At 49.7% G+C, this 25,721-nt stretch overlaps 1 protein-coding gene across 1 annotated transcript; it reads right to left on the bottom strand.

The window, feature by feature from the left end:
* Nucleotides 1-329: 329 nt before the first annotated feature.
* SMO (smoothened, frizzled class receptor) lies at nt 330-25,721 on the bottom strand (the record flags this gene model as incomplete). Its single annotated transcript, XM_006158843.3, is given in 12 exon segments — nt 330-927; nt 1,112-1,246; nt 1,691-1,839; nt 2,083-2,268; nt 3,489-3,597; nt 4,031-4,123; nt 7,282-7,405; nt 7,501-7,720; nt 8,065-8,237; nt 8,455-8,664; nt 9,930-10,135; nt 25,566-25,721. Coding segments are annotated over 12 exon segments (2,195 nt in total), but the record flags the coding sequence as incomplete, so codon positions are not given.

The raw sequence follows: 25,721 nt of genomic DNA, 5'->3' as shown, positions 1-25,721 counted from the left end.
CAACCACCTGCAAGAGGACGGAAGGGAGCCCTGTCCCCACTTAGACAAAGGGCCAATGAAACAATAAACACTTTTGGTTCTGAGAGTGCCAGGAAAGGGCACCCATAGGCACAGAAGGCAGCCAGCCCTGACCTGCCAGACCCGGGTGTGGCTGCCTCCCCACCACCAGTCTGTCCGCATCCTGTCCACCCGCCTCCGCCTTTACTGCCCCACTGCAGGCCCTCATGCTCGTGGCCCTGCTGGAGTCTCCAGTCAGACTCCAGTTGGTGGCGCAGAAGCAAGGACCCCGAGCCCCCAGCCCAGCCCCAGGTGGCAGCCCCCTGAGGAGGCATCAGGCTTTCCCAGTCCTGCTACTCTGAGCCAAAGGCAGAACTCTCCCCAGGCCCCTGCCCCAGGCTGTCTGGAAGGTGAGGTCCCAGAAAGCACACTCAGGGCGAGGAGAAGGTGCAGAACGGTCCCTGCTCCTCTTTCCTGGCCCAGGCCCAGCTGCAGCTCAGAAGTCGGAGTCTGCATCCATGAGCTCTGCCTCCATCAGGTTGATGCGGGAGTGAATGGGCCCCAGGCCCTGTCGGCGGCCCTGAGCCCAGGCCGTGGGGGCCGGGGCGCTGGGCAGGAAGGGATCCTGAAGGGGGCTGGGCTCTGGGCAGAAGGGGTTGGAGATCAAGGTCCAGGCTCCCTGTCGGCAGGAGTCCCCAGCTCCCCATGAGCCTGTGGCCACCAGGCATTTCTGCCGGGGCAGCTGAGGCAGCCGAGGAACGGCACTGCGGGCAGGGGCGGGGGTGGCGTGCTGGAGCTCAGGGGGTGGCACCAATGGGCACACCTCCTTCTTCCTCTTCCTCCGCTTCTTCTTCCGGCCCAGGCGCTTCTCCAGCTCTGGAGAGATCTCTGCCTCAACCAGCCACAGGTTGGCTTGTTCCTCGGGGGGCACTGACAGGAGAGGATGCAAGCCTGGGGCCCCAGCTTTGTCCACCACTCAGGACCCACACCAGACTCTAGTGCCCTGGCCTCATGCTTCAGATCCTCCGGGCCTCCCCTTCCTCCCCCTCCAGTGGCACCTGTTACCGCAGCCCCTGTGCCTCCCACCCTTCTGCAGAAGCCAGAAGCCTCATACCTGGAGTTGCCACAGGAGTGACAGACACATCCTGGGGCAGGATGGCCCCTCTCCGGGCCACCATTTTGGTGACATGCTGAGCCCAGGCAGAGGAGACATCGGCTGAGGGTTCATTGAGGTCAAAGGCCAAACCAGCTGAGGAATGGAAAGAGAGAAGGAACGGTGACTTCCCAGTCCCTCGAGGTGGGCAACCCTCAGTCAGCACCATCACCCCCTCGCCTAGTCCCTCCCACTCCACCTAGCAGAGGAAGCCCAGCCCTGACACTGCAGCGAGTCTACCATTCAGAAGCTGAAGAGGGGCTAACTCGAGGCCAGAAATCTGGTTTGTGGAACCTCAACTTGCTTGAGCCCAGGAAGAGTAACTGGAGAAGACAGGAGGGGGGCGGGGGTCCTCCTGAAACCACAGCCGCAGCCAGCAGATGTGGGCAGAAGCAGCAGAGACCGGAGGAGGAGTGTGTGAATGGGAGGACGGATGCCTCATCCCTGTCTTCCCAACAGCTGAGTCCACCCCAGCCTGAGAGCAGAGGGGTAGGAGTCCCGTGGCATCAGTGGCTCGGACAGAGCAGAGGCGAGGCTCACCCACAGGCCCGTCGTGGGAGACGGTGTGCAGGCTGAAGGAGAGCTCCTGGCCAGGGTTCTGCAGCAGCTCACGCCGCTTGGAGAAGGCCTTGGCGATCATCTTGCTCTTCTTAATCCGCTTGGGCTCGTCATCACTCTGCCCAGTCAACCTGAGGGCACACAGGGTGGGACAGGAAGTGGAGGAGAGGCGCTGCCCCTCAAACCTTGTCAAAGGGTGGCACAGGCAAGGCTCTGAGAGGCTGAAGAAACGGAAGAGAAGGGATTGGGGTGTGGCCATGTCCGGTGGGAGCTGCCCACTCTCTCTCACACTATCTTTTTGTCTCTCTGACAATTAAAACAAACAAAATAGAACCTATAGGCTGGTGGGCAGGTGGGCTGGCTGTGGACCCCACCTGCACCAGGTGCGCCTCCAGATGAGCAGCGTGGCCTTGGTCCAGACCCAGGTGCTCATGGCAATGCCGGTTCCAAACATGGCGAACAGGTTGATTTTCTCCACCAGGAGGCTAGGCCGATTCTTGATCTCACAGTCGGGGATGGGCTTCTTGGTGGGCAGCCCGATGGTCACATTGGCCTGGCACCTACGGTGAGGGACAGTAGACAGATGAGGCTTTCTGCGCTACTGGGTAGTTACCCAGACAAGCCAAAGGGCTAAGCCCCACAGCACTGGTTCTCAACCGTGGGTGCTCATTAAGATCACCTGGGGAGCTTTTAATAGCTACTCCTGTCTGGGCCCTACCCCAGACAATTAAATCAAATCTCTAGGGTAGGGGCTTAGGCTGCACTGTGGTTTAAACTTTCCCAGACTGGAAGCTGGAACCTTGGAGAACCTGAAGTAGTTAGGCCATAAACTATCAATAGTATCCACCACCCCCCCCCATTTTATTTATTTCTTCCAAATGACCAAGAGAGGGAGAGGCATCCCCAAATAGGGTCTTCATACCATGGTCTACCCTCGGCCTCAGCCAGAAACTATGTGTACAGGAAGGTCCTAGGATGTGAACCTGTGACCTTCCCATGTGGCTTCAGCACCACAGAGCATTGGATTACTGCCACACCACCACGGCAGGCCCCTGGAATCCACATTTTTTTTTTTTCCTTAAATTTGCTATAAGGCATGTGTCCTTGCTGAAGAGAGAAAGAAAGAGAGAAAAAATGAGAAACACCTTCTGGGAGATGGGTGTCCATGCCACCCTCCCTTCTCCTTCATTCTCCTCTTGGATTTTGGGCATGCATACACACACACCCAGTGTGATTTTCAACTGTGCAGTTGGCCATGTGGGATACGGCCTCCACTACGACGCCACTGGCTGGCCCCTCGAATTCACTTTAATGGGCATTTCAACTGCTGTCCTGCTAACAGGCACTGCATGTTGTTCAGCAGCTGACATTTCTTACTCTCTCCTTGAGATACAAAAAGCACAGGCAGAAGTAGTCAACATTAACAGGTTGTTTTCCTAACACGGAGGGGAAACCTCTCCCACTGAGGATCTACAGGATGCGCCGGAGAGTTAGAGATCTGAATTACAGAATGACAGCGCTTCTGTGTGACATAGAGCCAGCTGGAGATGTAAAAACAAGAAAAGCCTAAATGGTGACAGATACGCCCGCAAGTCAGGGGGTGCAGAGGGAAGGGCAGAGTCGAGCAGGCACTTGAAGGCTGTTTGGCAAAATACAGGGCAATTGAGGTCTCAGTTTACTGTGTTGCCCAAAGCAGCGACCCGGCAGATCCCTGCCGCCCAGCCTGGCAGCCCCGACACAGCGCCCATCTCTGCTGCCTCCAAGCCCAGCCCTCACTCACAGCACGTAGTCCCGGAAGCTGCGCTCCCACTCGGCCTGATTGAAGAAGTCGTAGAAGTGGCAGCTGAAGGTGATGAGCACAAAGCCAAAGGCCAGGAAGCCAAAAATGCCTGTGGAGAACAGGGGCAGGACAGGATGTGAGTGATCAATCCCAGAGAGTGCTGCTGTCATTGGGGCAGGCGTCTGCTCCGCTAGACCTGAAAGGTAGCTGCGTCTGAGGTGGATTCAGGCTAGGATCAGCCTGAGAACTGCAAGTCCCAAAATAAAGCAAGAAGGGCACTTGAGGCAACTGTGGGAGCCCATGTGTGTGTGTGGCGGGAGGGGGGGAGTGGACCGAGGCACAAACACAAATTCATCCACCTGGGAAGTTCCTCTTTTGAGTTGCTGTCCCCACTCTCAGCTACACACATACCCGCCCTTGTCCTCATGGCTGCTAACTTGTCCCACTGACTTTCTGCACCTGCACCCTGCAGGTCCCATAGCCCCGGGAAGGTGCAGTGTTGAGCTGGCCAGGACCACACCTAGGTCCCGGGGACTACTCACCCAGGCGCAGCATGGTCTCGTTGATCTTGCTGGCAGCCTTCTCACTCAGCAGCCCGGGATGATTGCTCTTGATGGAGAACAGAGTCATGACTCCTGAACAGAAGGAGGACCTGAGACATGAGCGGGGTGGGGCCACTCTCCTGAGGCGGGGATGTCGGGGAGGGTCCCTGGCCCTCGAGTCCCAGAGTTAATCATGCCTGTGCTGATTACAGCTGGGAGCTGCAGGCACTGGAGCAGTGAAGGGCAGCTGGTGGCAGATATGCCAGGGATTGGGATGACCGGGTCAGGGCCTATAATTGGGAGGAGAGAGAGGGATCCTCTGTCCTAGCCTGGCTGCTCCTAGTTAAGGTGCCAGGATGAAGCTGCTCTGATTGAAGACAGAAAAGACTCTAGAACAGCGCAGTCTGATAGGAATGTCATGAGAGCGATGTACAGAATCTCTAATATTCTAGTAGCCATGTTAAGAAAGTAAAAAGTGGGGCCAGCAGGTAGCGTAGTGGTTGGGGCACTGGACTTCCACATGGTTGATGTCCCAGCAGCTTGAAACTCATGCCAGGCACATGTGCATGCATGCCCAGAATCCCAGGAGGAAACGGAAAGGCAGCATGGCCATCCCTCCTCACTTTCTCTTTCTCTGTCTCTCCAACAAGTGCATGTACCCGATAGCAAAAATCCGGGAACCAGCAGTTAGCGTAATGGCTATGTCATTGGACTCCCACGTAGTTGACCGCGGTTTGCGTCCCAGACCCGGTGGCTTCAAACTCAGGCCGGGCGCGTGTGCATGCGTGCCCAAGATCCCGAGAGGAGAATGGAGGAGAAGGGATTGTGGTGTGACCATCCCCTCTGGGGGGGTGATTTCTCGCTTTCTGTCTCTATGTCTCTCTCTGTCTGGCGAGTGCACACGCCCTATAGCGAAAACCTCTCAAAAAAAAAAAAAAATTCCTCCAAAAAAAAAGGTAAAAGAAAGTAAAAAGAAACTAGAGAACTTAGCATGTATATGTATTTGTGTTTTTTTTTTTTCCACCTTTATGAGAGACAGGGAAAAAGAGAGAGAGAATGGAAAGGCAAGAAAACACACCCTCATGGGGGATGGTCATGCCGTAATCCCTTCTCCTCCATGTCTTCTGCCCTGCTCGGAATCCTAGACACTCAGACACATGTGTCCAACAGGTCTGGGACTCAAACCATGTAGTCAACCCTGTGGAATCCAGCCATCTCAACCACCAGGCCATGGGCTGGCCCCAGAGGTGGGTATTGCTGACAGGATCTCACTGTGTGGCTATCTTCCTGCTCCAGCCTCCCAATCAGCTGGGATTACAGGCACATACAGCATGTTCAGGTTGGCCTAGAACCTGGGCCTCCCATGCAGCTTCCAGCCTTCCAAGTGGTGGTGCTGTATATGTGTCACTGTGGCTGGGTCTCAACATATTTTATAAACCTAATACATATAAAATATAATCATTTCAACATATAACAATCCATGTAACATTTTATTTTTTTTTTTCATTTGCAATAGGCACACACCTGTTCATCGGAGACACTGAGAGAGAAAGTGAGAAACCACTCCCCATGCCACAACCCCTTCTCCTCTATTCTCCTCTCAGTATTTTGGGTACACACGCACACACCTGGTGTTTCTCAAGTCACTGGGTCCAGGATTCAAACTGTGTAATCAGTCATGTGGGATCCAGCTGCCTTAACCACCACACCGCCAGCTGGCCCCATTATATACATATATATATATTTAATATTCAATCACCCTGTATCTTTACAGTACACAAAATGGATTTCCCCAGCATGAATACACTGTATATCGGTCCAGTCAAAGACATTAGCATATGCATTGTCATTAACAGATGACTTTTCCATTTCTGTGCCCCTTAAATGTTTTGCTTCTTTTTTAGCCCTTGACATACATTATTAACGAGATAGTTTACGCTGGTTTTGTGCTAAGTCTTACACTTACAATGCACCCCAGTTTGGACTAATTTGGATACACCTGTCTAGTGGCTACCACACAGATCAGCACAGACAGCAAACCGAAATCAGAGGCCAGATACTGTCAAAAAGGGGAGAAAGAGGTGGTCTAAACAGAAGGCTGACAGCCAGGCTGAGAAAGCTAGAGCTGACAAAGCCCAATAGAAATGAGCTCAATAGTGGGTCATTGGAAAAGTCATGATGCATTTTTGCATAGAAAAACAGAAGAATACAGGACCAGCAGACAGCATAATGGTTACATCACTGGACTCCTAAGTAGTTGACCACAGTTCAAGTCCCAGAGCTGGTGGCTTAAAACTTGCTCCAGGAATGTGTGCGTACGTGCCCAAAATCCCAAGAGGAGAATGGAGGAGAAGGGACTGTGGTGTGGCCATCCCCCCTATGGGGTGATTTCTCACCTTCTGTCTGTCTCTCTTTGTCTCTCTGGTGAGCACACATGCTCTATAAAAACTCTAAAAAAAGAAAAAGACATGAGACTAGCAGTTGTTGTAATGGCTATGTCGCTGGACTTCCATGTAGTCAACTGCAGTCAGAGTCCTGGTGGTTTAAATTCACACCGGTGCGTGTACGTGCGTGCTCAAGATCCTGAGAGGAGAATGGGGGAGAAGGGATTGCAGTGTGGCCATCCCCCCAGGGGAGGGTGATTTCTCTCTTTCTGTCTCTATGTCTCTCTCTGGCTGTCTGGCGAGTGCACGCGCCCTATAGTGAAAATCTGTCCAAAAAAACAAACAAAAAAACACATGACTTTTCTGATGACCCAACCGATACGGAGGCTTATCATGGGATGGCAGGCTGAGGCAGGGAAGGTAGGGACTGGTGAATCTGCACCTATTGTGAAAACTGTGTTTGTGTTGGGGACAGGAATGAGATGGAGACCAAGCTCCCAAAGACGGGCAGTTTATGTAAGACGCAGTGCACACACATGCCCAGAGGCCCACGTTGGTCCATGTGGACGGGGTGGGTTACTCAGGTGTTCATCAAACATGTACACCCTGTAGCCCAAGCACCTCTGAATGAGCCATGAACCCTGGTCAAGGCTCTGGAGGAAGGGTACATTTTCCGGGCAGCACAAAGGTGCTGTCCGCGGTGTCATGGTGCCATCTGCCTAAAGGATCACCGTCTACTGCGCCAAGCCACCTTGCACCGAACCAGCTGAGCTCTCGGGGTGACGTCAGCAGGGCAGCAGCTGCTTGCTCCTACTGGCACAGACTAGGTGCTCAGCACATTCTGGCCCCAGCCTGGTCTTCACTCACCCCGGATGAGGAAGTAGCCACCCACAATCAGCACCAGGCCAATCGGGGCCAGCACGAAGCCAGCACGGTACCGGTAGTTCTTGTAGCCAACAAAACAGATGCCGCTCACGGAGTCCCCGTCCACCTGCAGCAGGAAGGGGAGGGAGGGACAGTCGGTCACTGGGCCCTTCTCCCAAACCCACCCCACTCTGGTCTCCAGCCCCCGACCAGTTACTGTACCTGGGCCACAGCGAGGATTGCCACAGTGAGGACAAAGGGGAGTGACCAGGTGAGCAGGTGGAAGTAGGAGGTCTTGCCGGAGAGAGGCTGGTAGGTGGTGCCCAGGGCTTTGAAGGAGGTGTGCCAGGCATAGGTAAGGACCACAAACCAGACCACGCCAGCCATCAGGGCATAGTACACAATGACGAAGATGATGACACAGGACAGGGTCTCGTTGGAGCTGGACAGACATGTTACACAGGGAGGTCACTCTGTACTCCCTCTACCAGGTTTCTCCACTCCGCCCCAGACCTTGGGGTGCTAAGGTCTGCAGGTTCCCCAAGATTCGGGACCCAGGTCAGATCTGAAAGGGCTCTACGGAAGAAGTCCCTTGAACAGATGCAAACTATCAAGGTCTTGATCTGAAACCAAAGCACTAATGCTGGAGACCTTGGGGGTGAGAGGACAGAGCTGAATCCTACTCTGGAATGCCATTTTCAAATCTCACCTTTCCTTTCCTCGTGAGGTAATGCACATGTCAGCCTTCATCCCCCACCCTCAGGTCTGGGTCCCCAAGTCACCTACGTGGGCTCCCCGAGCCTCATGGTCCCATCTGCACGGCAGACGATCTCCCGGCGGGCTCCCACCATGAACTGGGCCAGCCAGCCAATGCTGCCCACAAAGAAACATGCATTGACGTAGAAGAGAATAACTGCGGGGTACCGATTCGAGTTCCGCCAGTCAGCCACAAAGGTGGCCTGGAAGAGAAAAGGGGGCCCGGGCTGTGAGGTTAAGGGGGTTATGTTACTGCAGACACCCTTCTCTGAACCCCACCCTTTCCGATCATGCCTCTTCCCTGGGGACCCCAACTGAGTTCTCTTCTCCTCGCTCCCTTCCCACTCCAGAGCATGCACGCTGACCAGCTGGCTCCCTTCCTGCTCCCCAGGCAGAGGGTGCCGGGCACTCCACACTGACCAGAGTGAAGAGCGTGCAGAGGCCCGTGACGGCCCCGAAGGTGGCGATGTAGCTGTGCATGTCCTGGTGCTCCGCTTCTGTGAAGAGCGGGTTCTGGCACTGGATCCCACATCCCTCCACGTCCTCGTACCAGCTCTTGGGGTTGTCAGTCCGAACCAAGGGTGCCTCACACTGGCCCGAGCTGTTGAACTTGATGTTCTGCACCTCATTCTGACACGGGGAAGGGGAGATGACAGTCGGGGGAGTGGCGAGATAGGGCGAGGCTCTCATTTAGTCAAAGGTACAAGGTGGTATGATGTGCTGGTTAGAGACACACTTACAGGAGTTGCACCCTAGCCTTGCCCCTAATGCTGTACAGCCTTGGGCAAATTACTCGACCCCTGTGTACCTGTTTCTTCCTCTAAAATCATACAAGGTATGATTTAAGGGTTAAATGAATACATAAATGTAAAATGCTTATGAAGTATTTGGCATAATGACTAATATAGCTACTGGGCCAGCAGGTGGTGTAGAGGTTAAGGTGTTCGATCCCACATGGCAGACTCCGTGGTACGAGTCCCAGATACAGTAGCCTGAAAGTCATGCTGGGTGCATATATATGCATGCCCAAAATCCCGGAGAAGAACTTGTGGCATGGCCACTCTACCCCCAGGGATGATTTCTCACTTTCCCTTCCTCTGGCTCTACCTGTCTCTCTCTGGTGACTGCACATACCCTATGGCAAAAAACTGAAAAAATAGACAAATAAAATAATGAGTACTACGGTCATTATTTCTGTTATTAACATCACCTAAGAGCTCTCCTTCACCACCCAGAACTACAGCACGTCCCTCGTGTGTGTCTGCAGCTGTTTCACATGCTCCTGCTTTGAATCCCTGCAAATACGGTGAGCTTCCTGAGCACAAGCTCCTGGCGCCCATGACTCCCATAACATTCCAATACCCAGCAAAGTAGGCGCTCACAAAATATGTGCTGAAGGGACCAGCAGTTGGTGTAATGGCTATGTCTCCGGACTCCCATGTAGTCAACTGCGGTTCGAGTCCCGGACCCGGTGGCTTAAAACTCACGCCGGGTGCGTGTGCGTGCATGCCCAAGATCCTGAGAGAATGGAGGAGAAGGTATTGCAGCGTGGCCATCCCCCCTGGGGGGTGATTTCTTGCTTTCTGTCTCTCTCTGTCTGTCTGGCGAATGCACGCGCCCTATAGCAAAAAAAAAAAAAAAAAAACACCTCTCCAAAAAGAAAAGAAAAAAATATGTATGTGCTGAACACGTTCTCTGATAAAGAGTCCCTGACAGACTGACTGGTCCAGTCAATGAGCTGCAGTTTGGGTTGATGGCCAGTTGAACCTCATGGCTATAGATTTAGGGTCTCTCAGAAGAGTAAGCTCAGGGCTCCCCAGATCCCTCTAAACCTTTCCCTGTGTCTGGTCTCACCCAGGCCCAAGAGCCTGGCCTCTGCCCCACGGAGCACTCACCGGGCAGCCTTCAGGGAAGTGGTCGGGCGTGCAGCGCAGGAAGTCGGGCCAGCCCCGCTCCCTCTCCACGATGGCACAGGGACCTCGGGTGGCCTGGCAGAGGGTGCGGCTGGGCAGCTCCACCCGGTCATTCTCACACTTGGGCATGTACACGGCACACAGCAGGGGCTGGATCACTGCCCAGCAGCGGGGGGCATTTCGGAGGCCTAGGGTGGTGACAGTGTGACACATTTAAGATTCTTCCTCGCTCTGGCCCACAGACACAGCCCCTACCCCCGGGCCTTTGCCACATCACAGGCCACTGCTGCTTGGATCTATCAAATCCAGTGTTTCTCAACAGGGCATTGGGCAGGACAACGGTCTGTGCTGTGGGACTGTCCCCCACACTACAGGACATTTAGCATCCCTATACCCTGCCCACTAAATACCAATAGAGCTCTTAGGTCATTGTGAAAACGGAAAAATGCCACTGTATCCTTCCGGGTGTGGTGACTAGAAGTGGGCCTGAAGGGGAACTTCCGGGATGCTGGGAATGTTCTATTTCTTGACCTGATTCTGGTTCCATGGGATGCTGGTAATATTTATTCTATGTCTTGACCTGGTACCACTTATACAAGTATGTCCACCTTGTGGAAATCAAGCTTACATGAGCTGTGTACCGTTCTGCATGTACGCTATCATTTGAGTCTTTCCAAATCCCTGCTAGGGGTGGTAGTAACTATGGGTGAGAACCCCAGGTGGATTTACCTTTACGGGTGTCCCCAAAACCCTCTATAGGCCTCTTCCAGGAGAAGGAGGAGGGTGGTGGGACCCACCCCTCACAGGGCCATTCACCAGGACATGTTTCCCTCTGCCCAGACCCCAGAACCCTTGTTCTTACCAAGCTGAAGTGAGAGAGAGAAGAGGTGGGAGCTTAAGAAGAGGTGGTCAGAGGAGCAGGTACCCCAGAGCCAGAGGAGACAGGAGGTCAGATGGAGAGAAACAGAGGAGGCTCTGTCCAGCGCAGAGGAGGAAAGAAGTCATCAGTGGACAGAAGCAGGCGGAAGTTGGCCCCGCTGCCCTAGCCCAGGCCTCCATCCTGCGCATCTCAGCAGCTGGGCTGTCTCTGCATTCTGCCGTATTAAGAGAATCTTTTGGCAGCCAGCAGATGACGTAGTGATTATGTCGCTAGATTCCCACATGGCCAACAGTGGTTTGAATTCCAAACCTGATAGCTTGAAATCACGCTGGGTTCATGTGCACACAGGCCCAAGATCCCAGGAGGAGAAGGGATTGTGGTGTGGCCATCTCCAGAGGGGCCTGAGAGGAGTGATTTCTCACTTTCCCTCTCACTATCTAAGTCAGTTTCTTCTCCCCCACCCCCCGCAAGTCTGTGCACTGTGGCAAAAACCTCTAAAAAAAAGGGAATCTTCTGAAGATGTGAGAGCCAACGCGGGTGACTGTCAGACTGTGGAGGTGGGGGCAGGCAATATAGCATGGGCACTGCAATTAGTGGGTCCAGATCCTGGCTCCGCTTCCTGGCTGTGTGGTTTGGGTCCCCTTATTTGTAAAATGGGTATGATAGAGTGACTTGGTGGAACTGCTCTAAGGTGTGGGGCGGAGATAAGGCGTGGAATGTGCTGGGGTGTACCTGCCCTGCAGTAAGCGCTCAGGAGATGTTGGCTGTTATTACTTGTCTGAGGCCTCCGGCTGCTCACAGCTCTCAGCCTCTATTCCAAGGGTGCAGAGTAGCTCCTGCCAGTTAAGACACAATGTCCTCAGGTGATAGTTCCATCTGATGCAGATCAGAATCACCTCAATAGACAAAGTCAGAAATTCTGGGTGGGGAGGTAGGGTGGAAAACAGAGCAGTGGGTGCCAGGGGTTGAGGTTGGGGGAGAGTTTAAGAGAATAAGGCAAGAGAGAATCTATGGGGGTGATGGGACTCTTTTTGGTTTTAGTTTTTGCTATAGCATGCATGCACTTACCAGAGAGAGACACAGAAAGAGAGAGAGCGGGAAAGTCAGAAGTCATGCCCCAGAGGCGATGGCCATATTGCAATCCTTTCGCCTCCATTTTCTGGATTTTGATATGTGTGATAATTGTCCACTTTTCAAAATGTATACTTTATTTTCTTTTTTTTCACATTGTAAGTATTTTTTCAGACTCTAAAAATAGATTCCCTGGGGGGAGGAGGATAGCTTTTTTCTGGTTTTTTTTTTTTTTGGGGGGGGTTTTTTTTTTTGCTATAGGGCCCGTGCGCTCAGAAAGACAGAGAGAGACAGAGAGACAGAAAGCAAGAAATCACCCCCAGGGGGTATGGCCATGCCACAATCCCTTCTCCTCAGTTTTTCTCTTGGGATCTTGGGCACGCACGCAAACATGCCCAGCGTGAGTTTTAAGCCACCGGGTCTGGGACGCGAACCGCGGTCAACTACGTGGGAGTCCAGTGACATAGCCATTACGCTAACTGCTGGTCCCTGTTTCTGTTTTTAATTAGATTTTTGCCATAGAGTATGTGTGCTTATGGGTGAGACAGAGAGAAACAGAAAGGGAAAGTGAGAAATCACTCCCTGGGGGGATGGCCACACTGCAATGCCTTCTCCTTCATTCTTGGGATTTGGGGGACACATAAACATGTGCCCGAGGTGATTTTTTCAAGCCTTTGGGTCTAGAATTTGAACCACTAAGTAAACCAGGTGGGATCCAGCACCTTCGCCAACACATCACCTGCTGGCCTGGGAGAAGACAGACTATTACAATCTAGGGGCCAGCAGGTAGCATGGTGTTGGACTCCCACAGGGCCAACCAAGGTTTGAGTCCTGGACCTGGCAGCTTTTTGCTTTCTCACTTTCTCTCTCTCTCTCTCTTTCTGACTTTTTTCTCTGGTGAAATTAAACAATAATAATAATAATAATAAACAAAATTAAATAATTATTTTAAAAGTTACAAGTACATGGGGGCCAGCAGTTAAGGGTGCTAGACACCCACATGGCTGACTGATTTTCTTTTATTTTTTTAATTGATTCATTCATTTATTTTAATTTGACCAGAGAGGAGCACAGAAAGAGAAAGAGAATAGTGAGAAAGCAAGCCACCAGGTCCAGGACTCAAACCGTGGTCAGCCATGTGGGAGTGTCCAGTGCCTTCACCACACCACCTGCTGGTCCTGGCTGACTGCTTTTCAAGTCCTGGGCCTGGCAGCATGCTTTCTCACTTTCCCTCTCTCTCTTTCATTCTGTCCCTCTCTGGTCAAATTTAAATAAATAAATAAATGCAGTTAAATAAAATAATTTTTAAAAAGTTTTAAAAAAAATTTCAAGTACAATGGAGGAGCCATTTAGGGGGAAATACGTTGGATCCTTATTCTATCTCTTACATAAAAGTAAATCTCAGATGGACCAAAAATAGCTGCATTTTTTAAAAAGAAGTACTTATTTAATTTTACTTATGCATTCATTTATTTTTATTTGACTAGAGAGAGAGAGACACAGAGAGAGAGAGTGAGAAAGAAAGCCATCAGGTCCAGGACTCGAATCATGATTGGCTATGTGGGAGTGTTCAGTGCTTTAACCATCACGACACCTGTTGGTCCCCATTTTTAAAAACATTAGAGTAATAGAAAAAAAGATGGGAAATAGTTTTTAAAACCTTGGAGTAGAAGGCCTTTTGAAGCATGACACAAAATCTAGAAGCCATGAAGTAAAAGATTTACAGGACAAGGGGACCAGCAGTTAGCATAATAGCTATGTAGCTGTACTCCCATGTAGTCAACCGCGGTTCGTGTCCCGGACCCGGTGACTTAAAACTCACACCGGGCGCGTGTGCGTGCATGCCCAAGATCCCGAGAGGAGAATGGAGGAGAAGGGATTGTGGTGTGGCCATCCCCCCTGGGGGGTGATTTCTCACTTTCTGTCTCTCTGTCTCTGGTGAGCCCAAGCACCCTATAGCAAAAACTTGTCCAAAAAAAAAAAAAAGATTTACAGGACATAAGCTCAGAAAAATAGATTAATTCAGTAGAGCAAAAACCAAAATCATAAGAAAAGCAACTCGCTGAGAAAATACTGTGTTGTTGGGAAAGTCATCACACAGTTTTGCACAGAAAAATACATCATGACTTTGCCACCAACCTAATATGTTTCTGTTACGGGATCACAGGTAAAGAGCTAATGTCCTTATATGCCTAAAGCTCTTCCATCGATAGAAATGCAAAATCTCATAGAAATATTGGCAAAAGACAACCAAAAAAGATCACACAAAGTAAATACGAGTTGCCTTAAAAATATAAAGGGGAGGGACCAACAGGTGGCATAGCGGTTGTGGTGCTGGATACCCTCAAGGTCGACTGTGGTTTGAGTCTTGGATTCAGTGACTTGGAACACACTGTGCACATGTGGGTGCATGCCCAAAACCCTGAGAGGAGAAAGGAGATGGGATTGGCCAGCCCCCGGGGTTGGAGGGTGACTCCTTACTTTCTGTGTCTCCAGCAAGCACCTGCACCCTGAGGCAAAAATCTCTCTAAAAATAAATAAATAGGGACCAGTAGTTAGCATAATGGCTATGTTGCTGGACTCCCACGTAGTCGACTGCTGTTCAAGTCCCGGACCTGGTGGCTTAAACTCATGCCAAGCACATGTGCGTGTGTGCCCAAGATCCCGAGAGGAGAATGGAGGAGAAGGGATTGTGGCATGGCCATCCCCCCTGGGGGGTGATTTCTCACTTTCTGTCTCTCTGTCTCTCTCTGTCTTTCTGGAGAGCGCACGCGCCCTATAGCAAAAACCTCTCCAAAAAAAAAAAAGCAACATACATACATACATACATACATTACACATTACATACATACATACATAAAATAAAGAGGGGTGCCACCAGCTTCTATGGTGGTTAAGATGTTGGCTCCCATATGGCCAACTCCACGGTTCGAGTCTTAGTCCCAACAGCCTGGAAACTATGATGGGCGTGTGTATGTACGTGCCCAAAATCCCGACAAGAGAATGGAGGGGAAGGAATTGTGGCAAGGCCATATTCTCTGGAGGGTGATTTCTCACTTTACTTCTCTGTCTGATTCTGGCAAGCACAAATGCCCTATGGCAAAAACAAACAAAACACTAAAATAATAATAATAACAAATAGGCAACAGATAATGGCATAGCAGTAAAATGTGATGGTTCTGTGAAGCAATTCCATATAGGAAGGTTCTCAGTTCAAGTCTGGAGACCTCCTTAAGTACTCCAAGGACATGCTTGCCCATGATTTGGGCTGCCTAAAGGTTGAGGTGGATTTTGTGGTCAGATCTTGTTGTGTTTTCTCTCTCTCTCTCTCTCTCTCTCTGTGTGTGTGTGTGTGTGTGTGTGTGTGTGTGTGTGTGTCTTGCTCCTGGAGGAAATAAACTTATAAATTAAAAAGACTAACAAAAATAAAGAGATGGGTTATCTCACTCAATAAAATAGATGTGAAATCAAACTAGGATATATAATTATTTAATCTTTACAGTGATAAACATCAAAACATTTGAAAATACTACACTATTGAACCATCAAATGGTGTGGAGGTTAAGGTGGCTGGATCCCACATGACCGAATGAGCAGTTCGAATCTTGGACCTGGCAGCTTGAAGAATCATGCCAGGCATGTGTGTGTGCATGCCCCAAATCCTGAGAGGGAAATGGAGGAGAGGGTACTGTGACATGGCTCTCCCCGCTGGGAGGTGATTTCTCACTTTCTCCGTCTGTCTGTATCTCTCTCTGGTGAGCTCACATGTCCTATAGCAAGCTAAAAATAATAATAAATAATAATAAAAGGCTCCTCTCTGCCCCATTAAGTAGATAGATATTTTTAAGATATTAATCAACAACTAAGCAGATAAAAAACTGTAGTACAGGGTGCCAGCAGGTGGACAAGGAGGTTAAGCCATTACATCCCACATGGCCGGACCTGGAGGCCTGAAAAACACCAGGCGTTTGTGCAAACATGCCCAAATCCCCAGAGGAGGATGGAGAAGAAGGGACTGTGGCATGGCCATCCCCCTTAAGGGGGAATGTATCATTCTCTCTGTGTCTCTCTCCCTCTCTCTCTCTGGTGAGCACATGTACTGTATGGCAAAAATCTAAATAAATAAATAAAACAAAAAACTTGAGGGCCAGCAGGTGACATTGTGGTTAAGGGACTGGATACCACAACTCAATGGTTTGAGTCCAGGACCTATAGGCCTGAAAAAAGGCTGGGAGTGTATGTATGTGTGCCTCAAATCCTGCAAGGAACATGGAGAAGGGACTGAGGCAAGGCCATTGCCCTGGGGGAGTGATATCTTACTTTCCGTCTCTCTCTGGCAAGCGCATGCACCCCATGAAACAAGGCAAAACAAAACTTGGATCTACAGAATAATTTGTCTCTCAGATGTTTTATTTTATTTTTTGAGAATTATTTTATTTAACTTTATTTTAATTTGACAGAGAGGGATAGAGTGAGAGAGACTGGGGGAAAGTGAGACAGAATGTGAGGTAACCCATCTCTTTATATTTAATGTTCTAGCCACCAGGTCCAGGACTAGAACCAGAGTCAGCCATGTGGGAGTCCAGCGCCCTTAACCATCACACCACCTGCCGGCCCCACCTCTTATATGTTTTCAACTGAAGAACGTCCTCGAATACTTGTACTAAAACACACCAAAACCAAGGCGTCATCTCAGTTAACAGAAAATTGTTCTGATAAATACAGTGAAAGGGAACTGAAAGTATTATTTGCAAAATGACCATGACACATAAATTCGGTCAAATATAAACCCACATATCACATATCCCACTCCTCTAATAGTCTTGCCTATTCCTTTATGTTTGTTCCAATAATAATCAATTTCCAGGGCCAGCAGGTGGCATAGTGGTTAAGGCAGCTAGATTCCCACATGGCTGACCATGGTTCAAGTCTCGGACCTGGCAGCTTGCTTTCTCACTTCTCTTTCTCTTTCTCTCTCTCTCTCTCACTCTCTCTGTCTGTCTTTTTCTGGTGAGCGCACATGCCCTGCAGCAAAAATAATAAATGAACAAAACTAAATAAATATTTTTTAAACAAAGAATACATTTCTAAACAGCTGATAGCTGGTCGATGCTTAGTATCTTTGAGAGCAAAAACCTGTATTTCTCTCTCCAGAGCACAAACCACCATAGCGTATCATTTCAAAGTGATTTTTACATCCAAAAACTTGGGTTCATGAGTGTTTTCCTGTATTTTTATATTTTTCCAAAATATATACTTTTCAACTGATTCCAATCATCAGCAGATTTGGGAACAGCTCTAAGGAAATTCTTCCTGACCTGGCCTACAAATAACCTGCCATCACAAACAACTTCACTCCTCTCACCTCTCAAAGAGGTGATGTCCATGAGGTAAACAAGAAATTCCCCTGGCTTTTCTCTTTCCTGCAGGCTACACCCTGGCTGGGTAACAGGGCCACACACCCATATGTACACACAGACCACAGCAGTGGTCGAGCTACGTGCTGGCTCTCAGGGACCTCTCGCGCGCGCCAGCTACAGGGCTCTCTGCTTTCTTGCCCCATTTACTAAACCAGAATTGGCCTAAGGTGGACCATGGCCTGGACATTATGTTTGTCTGGTCACCCTGGAATGCCTGGGAGGAAACATTCCCAGCTATAAAGGAGAGAGATGTTGAGACCAGCAGTTAGCGTAATAGCTATGTCGCTGGACTCCCATGTAGTCGACCGTGGTTCGCGTCCCGGACCTGGTGGCTTAAAACTCACGCTGGGCGCATGTGCGTGAGTGCCCAAGATCCTGAGAGGAGAATGGAGAAGGGATTGCGGCGTGACCATCACCCCTGGGGGGTGATTTCTCGCTTTCTGTCTCTCTGTCTCTCTCTGTCTGTCTGGTGAGCGCACGCGCCCTATAGCGAAAACCTCTCCAAACAAACAAACAAACAAACAAAAACCTCAACGCCGAGCGCGTGTGTGTGCATGCCCAGGATCCTGAGAGGAGAATGAAGGAGAAGGGATTGCGGCGTGGCCATCCCCTCTGGAAGGTGATTTCTTGCTTTCTGTCTCTCTCTCTGTTTGTCTGGCGAGGGCACACGCCCTACAGAAAAACCTCTCAAAAAAAAAAAAAAAAAGAGAGAGAGAGATGCTAAGTGACTGAAGAAGCCCAAATCTAGAGAGTTGCGAGGTCTTCAAAACTTCATGGAAAGTAAGTATTTAAATAAATAAAATTGTGCATGAAGGACTGACCCCATATCCTAATGGCTAATGGATCCCACATTGCTGACCATGATTCAAATTCTGGCCCTGGAGGCTTGAAACATACGCCAGGTGCATGTGCATATATGCCCCAAATCCCAACGAGATGGAGAAATGAAGGCGAAGGGATCGTGGCATGTTCACGCCCATTACAGGATGCTTCCCCCTCTCTGTCCCTGTTTCTCTCTGGTGAATGCACATGCCTACAAGCAGTTACAGACAAAACCTAACAGGACGTATACCCAGTCCTGACCACCTGAATCGTTTTTCTCTTGGACTACTTAAATCATCCCCAATCAAACAACCAGGCTCTATGTCTCCCCTACTCCGGTGGCGTCTTCATATAGCACCTACAGAGATCTTGAAACTGCAAATTCAGCTACATCTCTCTCTTGCTTAGAAGCTTTCAGTGGCGAGCAGGTAGTGTGGAGGTTAAAGTGTCTGGGTCCCCTATAGCTGATTCCCCAGTTTGAATCCTGGACATTGCAGCTTGAAAATCACTCTGTGTGTGTGTGTGTGTGTGTGTGCCCAAGATTCCAAGAGGAGAATGGAGGCAAAGGGATTTCGGCATGTCCATTTCCCCAGGTGTTGATTTCTTTCTTTCTTTCTTTCTTTCTTTCTTTCTTTCTTTCTTTCTTTTTTTTAGAGGTTTTTGCTATAGGGCACGTGTGCTCACCAGAAAGACAGAGAGAGACAGAGACAGAAAGCTAGAAGTCACCAATCACCCCCCCAGGGGGGATGGCCTCGCCACAATCCCTTTTCCTCCATTCTCTTCTCAGGATCTTGGGCACACATGCACACATGCCCACCATGAGTTTAAGCCACCTGGTCTGGGACTTGAACCGCGGTCGACTACATGGGAATCCAGTGACATAGCCATTACACCAACTGCTGGTCCCTCCAGGTGGTGATTTCTAGCTTTCCTTCTCTCCATGTCTATCTCTGACAAGCACATGCATCCAATGGCAAAAACAAAGACAAACGAAGCCTCCAATGGCTCTTTACTGGTCTCTGGTTAATATCCAAATTTAATATGGGGAGTGAATCCCTTTACTTTCTAGGTCTCTAGGTCTTATCTCTGATGATTCTACCCTTCACATGCTTCGTTCCAGTTCTACTGATAAACATCTCAAAAATGCCAAGCCCATGGGACCAACAGGCAGCATGGAGGTTAAGGCACTGGATTCCCGCATGACCAACCATCATTCAAGTCCTGGACTCAGCTCGAAAATCACTCTGGGCACATGTGTGTACATGCCCAAAATCCCAGGAGGAGAATGGAGGAGAAGGGATTGCAGCATGGCCTCCCCCCCGGGGAGTGATTTTTTTTCTCTCTCTGGCAAGCGCAAGCACCCTATGGCAAAATCCTTAAATTAAAAAAATAATAATAATTAAAAAATAAAAAGCCAAGCCCTCTTACTTCTACACCTTTGTACATGCTATTTCTTCTTCCTGTCCCCTCCCATGAACATGCCCAAGTAAGTATTCCTGCTTACTTCTCAAATATGAGTAAATGCTGGGTCCTCTGGTGACCTCTTGCTTCCCAAAGCCCATTGCATCCTACAATGGCACAAAACTTCCACAGTATTTCTCATTTTTTTTAGTCTTCAGAGTGTAAAATTTTTTTCTTTAAGTTTATATATTTTATTTATTTATTTGAAATATTGTTGCTATAGGCATGTGTGCTCTCCAGAGAGATAGAGAGACAGAAAGCAAGGAATCTCCCCCCAGGAGAAATGGCCATGCTGCAATCCCTTCTCCATTTTCCTCTCAGGATTTTGGGCACGCACGCACATGCACCCAGTGTGTTTCAAGCCGCTGGATCCACTGGGAGTCTAGCCACCTTAAGTACCACTCTATCCTGTGTCTATTTCTTTCATAAGTAAGAGAGACAGAGATGGCACCCCTGATAGGGTCTCGCGCCACTATCACCCTCAGCCTTAGCCAGCCTCAGATTGTAGGCACACACATGCCCAACCAACTCAGGGAGGGTTCTGGATGCAAATCCAGAACCTTGCCACGAGGGTCAGCCTCTCAGAGTGTTGTGTCTTACCGCTGTGCAGTCACCCAGTCCCTGTCACAGGGATTTCCAAAGCCTGCTTAATTGCCTGTTTCCCTCTGGCTGGCAAGGAGCATGTCTGGATTCATGTTTACATGCCTCACAACCTGACTCAAGCTGTGACATACAGCACTTTGGATATATTGGTAATTGAACGAATGTATGAGTGGGTAGCTGTGTACTCAGCACTTCGAGGCTTGGGGAAAAAAAGCGAAGACAGGGTCTCTGCATTCAAAAGTTCACAGATGAAGATAATTTAGGTCACCATCACCCTTCAGCCATAAAACACCTCCAAGAGTCAGGTGACACTGTCCGTGTCTAATGCCAAATCATGAGCTATCACCCAGTACAGACAAATCACCAGCCAGAGACTCTTCACTGAAGACCTGGCTGTGATTCTCACACGTGGCTGGAGTTCAACTCTCTCTACCCACCCACTGACTCAGCTGGTGCCAACACCTGCTTCTGGGCCTACCTCACAGGACACCAAACGGCAAGACCCAAAGCGGAAAGGGTGCAACCAGAACACACATGGAAACAGACCTGAGTGATAGTGGACAGCGACAGGGAGAGTCCAAGTAAACTGACAGCCCTGGGCTCAGTGCTGGCACCTCTGCAGACCCTGACCCACCAGCGGTACAGCTAGTGAGATTTGAACCTGCACAACCAACAGATGGCTCTAACTCATACACTTTCCTGCCAAACCACTACTGCCTGCTCCACAGCTGCCCTCAGGAGCATGGACTGGACAGAGGTTCCTACGCTTCCTCCTTGATGTGATGGTAGCTATAGAGGGGGCAGCGCCACACACACAATTAAGTCAACCAAGAGCTCACACAAAACAAATGGAGAATAATCTCTCAGTGTGAGCAGCTCAGGACTGGATTTTTCATACAGCTGGCTCTTAAACTCAAATCTTATTTCAGGTGATGCTTAAAGAAACCTTGCTTAATCTTCCTTTTGCGTTTCATTTTTATTTCAGTCTTTGCATGAATGTAACTTTACTTACTTGTTTTTAAAATTTTTGCTATAGGGTGAGTGTGCTCACCGGGGAGAAAGAGAAAGCAGCCCCCGGGGGGACGGCTACACCCCAATCCATTCTTCTCTGCAATCCATTCTCCTCTCTGGATTTTGTGTGCATGTGTGTGCCTAAAATCCTGACAGGATGGAGAAACGAAGAAGAGATCACAACGTGACCACTCGCTATCAGAGGTGCTTTCTCTCTCTGATGAAGACAGAAAGCAAGGAATCTCCCCCCAGGAGAAATGGCCATGCTGCAATCCCTTCTCCATTTTCCTCTCAGGATTTTGGGCACGCACGCACATGCACCCAGTGTGTTTCAAGCCGCTGGATCCACTGGGAGTCTAGCCACCTTAAGTACCACTCTATCCTGTGTCTATTTCTTTCATAAGTAAGAGAGACAGAGATGGCACCCCTGATAGGGTCTCGCGCCACTATCACCCTCAGCCTTAGCCAGCCTCAGATTGTAGGCACACACATGCCCAACCAACTCAGGGAGGGTTCTGGATGCAAATCCAGAACCTTGCCACGAGGGTCAGCCTCTCAGAGTGTTGTGTCTTACCGCTGTGCAGTCACCCAGTCCCTGTCACAGGGATTTCCAAAGCCTGCTTAATTGCCTGTTTCCCTCTGGCTGGCAAGGAGCATGTCTGGATTCATGTTTACATGCCTCACAACCTGACTCAAGCTGTGACATACAGCACTTTGGATATATTGGTAATTGAACGAATGTATGAGTGGGTAGCTGTGTACTCAGCACTTCGAGGCTTGGGGAAAAAAAGCGAAGACAGGGTCTCTGCATTCAAAAGTTCACAGATGAAGATAATTTAGGTCACCATCACCCTTCAGCCATAAAACACCTCCAAGAGTCAGGTGACACTGTCCGTGTCTAATGCCAAATCATGAGCTATCACCCAGTACAGACAAATCACCAGCCAGAGACTCTTCACTGAAGACCTGGCTGTGATTCTCACACGTGGCTGGAGTTCAACTCTCTCTACCCACCCACTGACTCAGCTGGTGCCAACACCTGCTTCTGGGCCTACCTCACAGGACACCAAACGGCAAGACCCAAAGCGGAAAGGGTGCAACCAGAACACACATGGAAACAGACCTGAGTGATAGTGGACAGCGACAGGGAGAGTCCAAGTAAACTGACAGCCCTGGGCTCAGTGCTGGCACCTCTGCAGACCCTGACCCACCAGCGGTACAGCTAGTGAGATTTGAACCTGCACAACCAACAGATGGCTCTAACTCATACACTTTCCTGCCAAACCACTACTGCCTGCTCCACAGCTGCCCTCAGGAGCATGGACTGGACAGAGGTTCCTACGCTTCCTCCTTGATGTGATGGTAGCTATAGAGGGGGCAGCGCCACACACACAATTAAGTCAACCAAGAGCTCACACAAAACAAATGGAGAATAATCTCTCAGTGTGAGCAGCTCAGGACTGGATTTTTCATACAGCTGGCTCTTAAACTCAAATCTTATTTCAGGTGATGCTTAAAGAAACCTTGCTTAATCTTCCTTTTGCGTTTCATTTTTATTTCAGTCTTTGCATGAATGTAACTTTACTTACTTGTTTTTAAAATTTTTGCTATAGGGTGAGTGTGCTCACCGGGGAGAAAGAGAAAGCAGCCCCCGGGGGGACGGCTACACCCCAATCCATTCTTCTCTGCAATCCATTCTCCTCTCTGGATTTTGTGTGCATGTGTGTGCCTAAAATCCTGACAGGATGGAGAAACGAAGAAGAGATCACAACGTGACCACTCGCTATCAGAGGTGCTTTCTCTCTCTGATGAGTGCATGTGCCCTCCAGCCAAAAAAAAAAGAAGAAAACAGAAAAATAAAAAAAGTCTACAGAAAAATGGGATTAAAGTATGAGCCTATCTTAGGACCAGCAGTTAGCATAATGGCTATGTCGCTGGACTCCCATGTAGTCGACTGCGGTTCGAGCCCCGGACCCGGTGGCTTAAATTCATGCCAGGCACATGTGCGTACATCCCAAAGATCCCAAGAGGAGAATGGAGAAGGGATTGCAGCATAGTCATCCCCCTGCGGGGTAATTTCTCGCTTTCTGTCTCTCTGTTTCTCTTGGTCTTTCTGGCGATGGCATGCACCCTATAGCAAAAACCTCTACCAAAAAAAAAAAAAAGACCCTATCTTTGCATAAAATTTTAAAAAATATATACATGATTTTTTTGAATGTGTTTTCCATGAACTTTTTGAAGATCCCTCCTATATGCAAAAATCATATAGCTCTTATATTACAATAATTCATAAATTTTACAAAGCTTTTTTTTCTGAAAGATTTTTTTGCTATAGGGCATGTGCGCTCACCAGACACACACACACACACACACACACACACACACACACAGAGTCAGAAAGCAAGAAATCACCCCCCAGGGGAGATGACCACACCACAATCCCTTCTTCATCCTCCTGTTGGGCATGCACTCACACACGCTTGTTCTGTTTTAAGCCACCGAGTCCAGGACTTGAATTGCAGTCGACTACATGGGAGTCCAGTGATATAATCATAACATCATCCCAAAACTTTAAAAAAAAAAAATTAAGAGAGATTTTTTGCTATAGGGCATGTGCATTAGACAGAGAGAGAGGGAGAGACAGAAAGTGAGAAGTCACCCCCCAGGTTGGATGGCCACACTGCAATCCCTTTTCTCAATTCTCCTCTCAGGAATTTGGGCGTGCACGCACACACACCTGGTATGAATTTTAAGCCACTGGGTCTGTAACTCAAACCGTGGTCAACTACATGGGAGTCCAGCAACATAACCATTACGCCATCTGCTGGTACCTTTTAAAAAATTTTTATAACAGTGGATGCATGCACTCACTGGAGAGAGGCCGGGGGTGGGAGGCAGAGTGAGAAAGCACCCCTTCCATGGGGAATGGCCATATTGCAATCCCTTCTCCCCGTCTCTTCCTCCTTTCCGGATTCTGAGCGCACAGTGTTTTTCAAGCCACCAGTTCTGGAAATGCGTAGTTTAGCCATATGGGATCCAGCCTCCTTAACCACCACACCACAGGTTAGTCTGGAAGCTACTGTTGAGTATTCTCCTGCTGATGTTTAGGCCTGATCCCCACTTAGGATGTAGGTCCTCCTTACGGGTGCCATCCTCTGACTTTCTCTGCCAGCATCTTCACCTAAGCCGGAAAACTTACCGCTCTGTCCCACATCCGTGAAAGACTGAGAACCCTAGCAGCCAGGGTGACAATGACAAGCAGTCTACACATACGGTTCATTCCCCATTAGGGCCTTCACCAGCCCCCTAGCAGAGCTAAGATATGGGGCACCCCAGGCCTGTCAAAAAGGAGGTGGCTCCCAGGTCTGTTCCTGGCTTCTGAGTTTCTCAAGGACAGTTGGGAACAATACTGGATAGAAGCTCAGGATGACAGTCACTTTCCTTCCCCAGCACACTCCAGGCCCCCAGTCCAGAAGAGTGACAAGGGAGGAGATAAAGCCACTCCACACTACTAAAGGAGGATCTGTCTGGGTTCAGTCTGTAGGCCCTCCCTTAAGCCCACCCAAAGGAGAGTGCTCCGGGACTTCAAACCACGGCAGAAGTATCCACAGACTCTCAATATTCCAGTCTTAAATGTCCTTCCACAGTCCTGGTCATGACTAGCCTAAGGAGCCGAACTCCCTAAGAACACACAGTAATTGCTGACTTCTCTCATCCCTTCATAACCCCAGCATGGGTCATAATCCCCATTTTCCAGACGAGGGACTGGAAAAATCTGTAAAAAACAGACAAGATCACAGTTCTCTAGACAGTCTGTCTCCCAAATCAAGATTTCCAGAAATCTCTGGTTATCTTTTCATGGTCACCAGGAGGTTTCTTTTCCTTCACGGATTTCCCTTTATTTTTTTCCTTTCCCTCCAAACCTAAGTCTCTTCCATCTTCATCCTTCCCCTTTTCCTCTCCAACTCTGATTTTCCTAAGGTCCCAACACCTCCTTGTATCCCCAGGACCCTACTTCCAGAGGGAGAGCATCTCTACTTTAAAAATGTCCTTTTCTGAGACTCGGAGCCCCTCCTCACGGCCCTCACTCGCACCCCCTCCCCGCAGCCTTTGCTCACCCACCCTACGCAGGCCCTTTGTGACCCGCGTTCTCTACTTCCTCGCCCCTCCTTCTCCATCACTGAGGGTCTCATCCCGCACGTAACCTGTCCCCAAAGTTTCAAACTGTCCCTCCAACTCTCGCGGGGGGCGCCTCTGCACTCCCAGAAGCTCAGGCCTGAGCCTGTTCTTTCCAGCAGGACCCCTATCCCATCACTGCAGCCCCCCAAGACCTTGCTCCTGCGCGCTTACCCGACCAGAGCACGAGCTTGCCGTGCGCTTCCTCCTGGGAGTCCGAGTCCCCGGCCAGCAGCGTGGAGGTGGCCCCGTAGGGCAGCGCCGAGCCCAGGCACACGTTGAAGCGCAGCGGCTCGCAGGGGGCGGCCCGGCCGCAGTGGCTCAGCAGCG

This window comes from Tupaia chinensis, unplaced genomic scaffold (genome assembly GCF_000334495.1).
Source record: "Tupaia chinensis unplaced genomic scaffold, TupChi_1.0 Scaffold000610_1, whole genome shotgun sequence".
Lineage (NCBI taxonomy): Eukaryota > Metazoa > Chordata > Mammalia > Scandentia > Tupaiidae > Tupaia > Tupaia belangeri.
The sequence above is the reverse complement of the archived record's forward strand: the minus strand, read 5'-3'. Positions and strand labels throughout refer to the sequence as shown.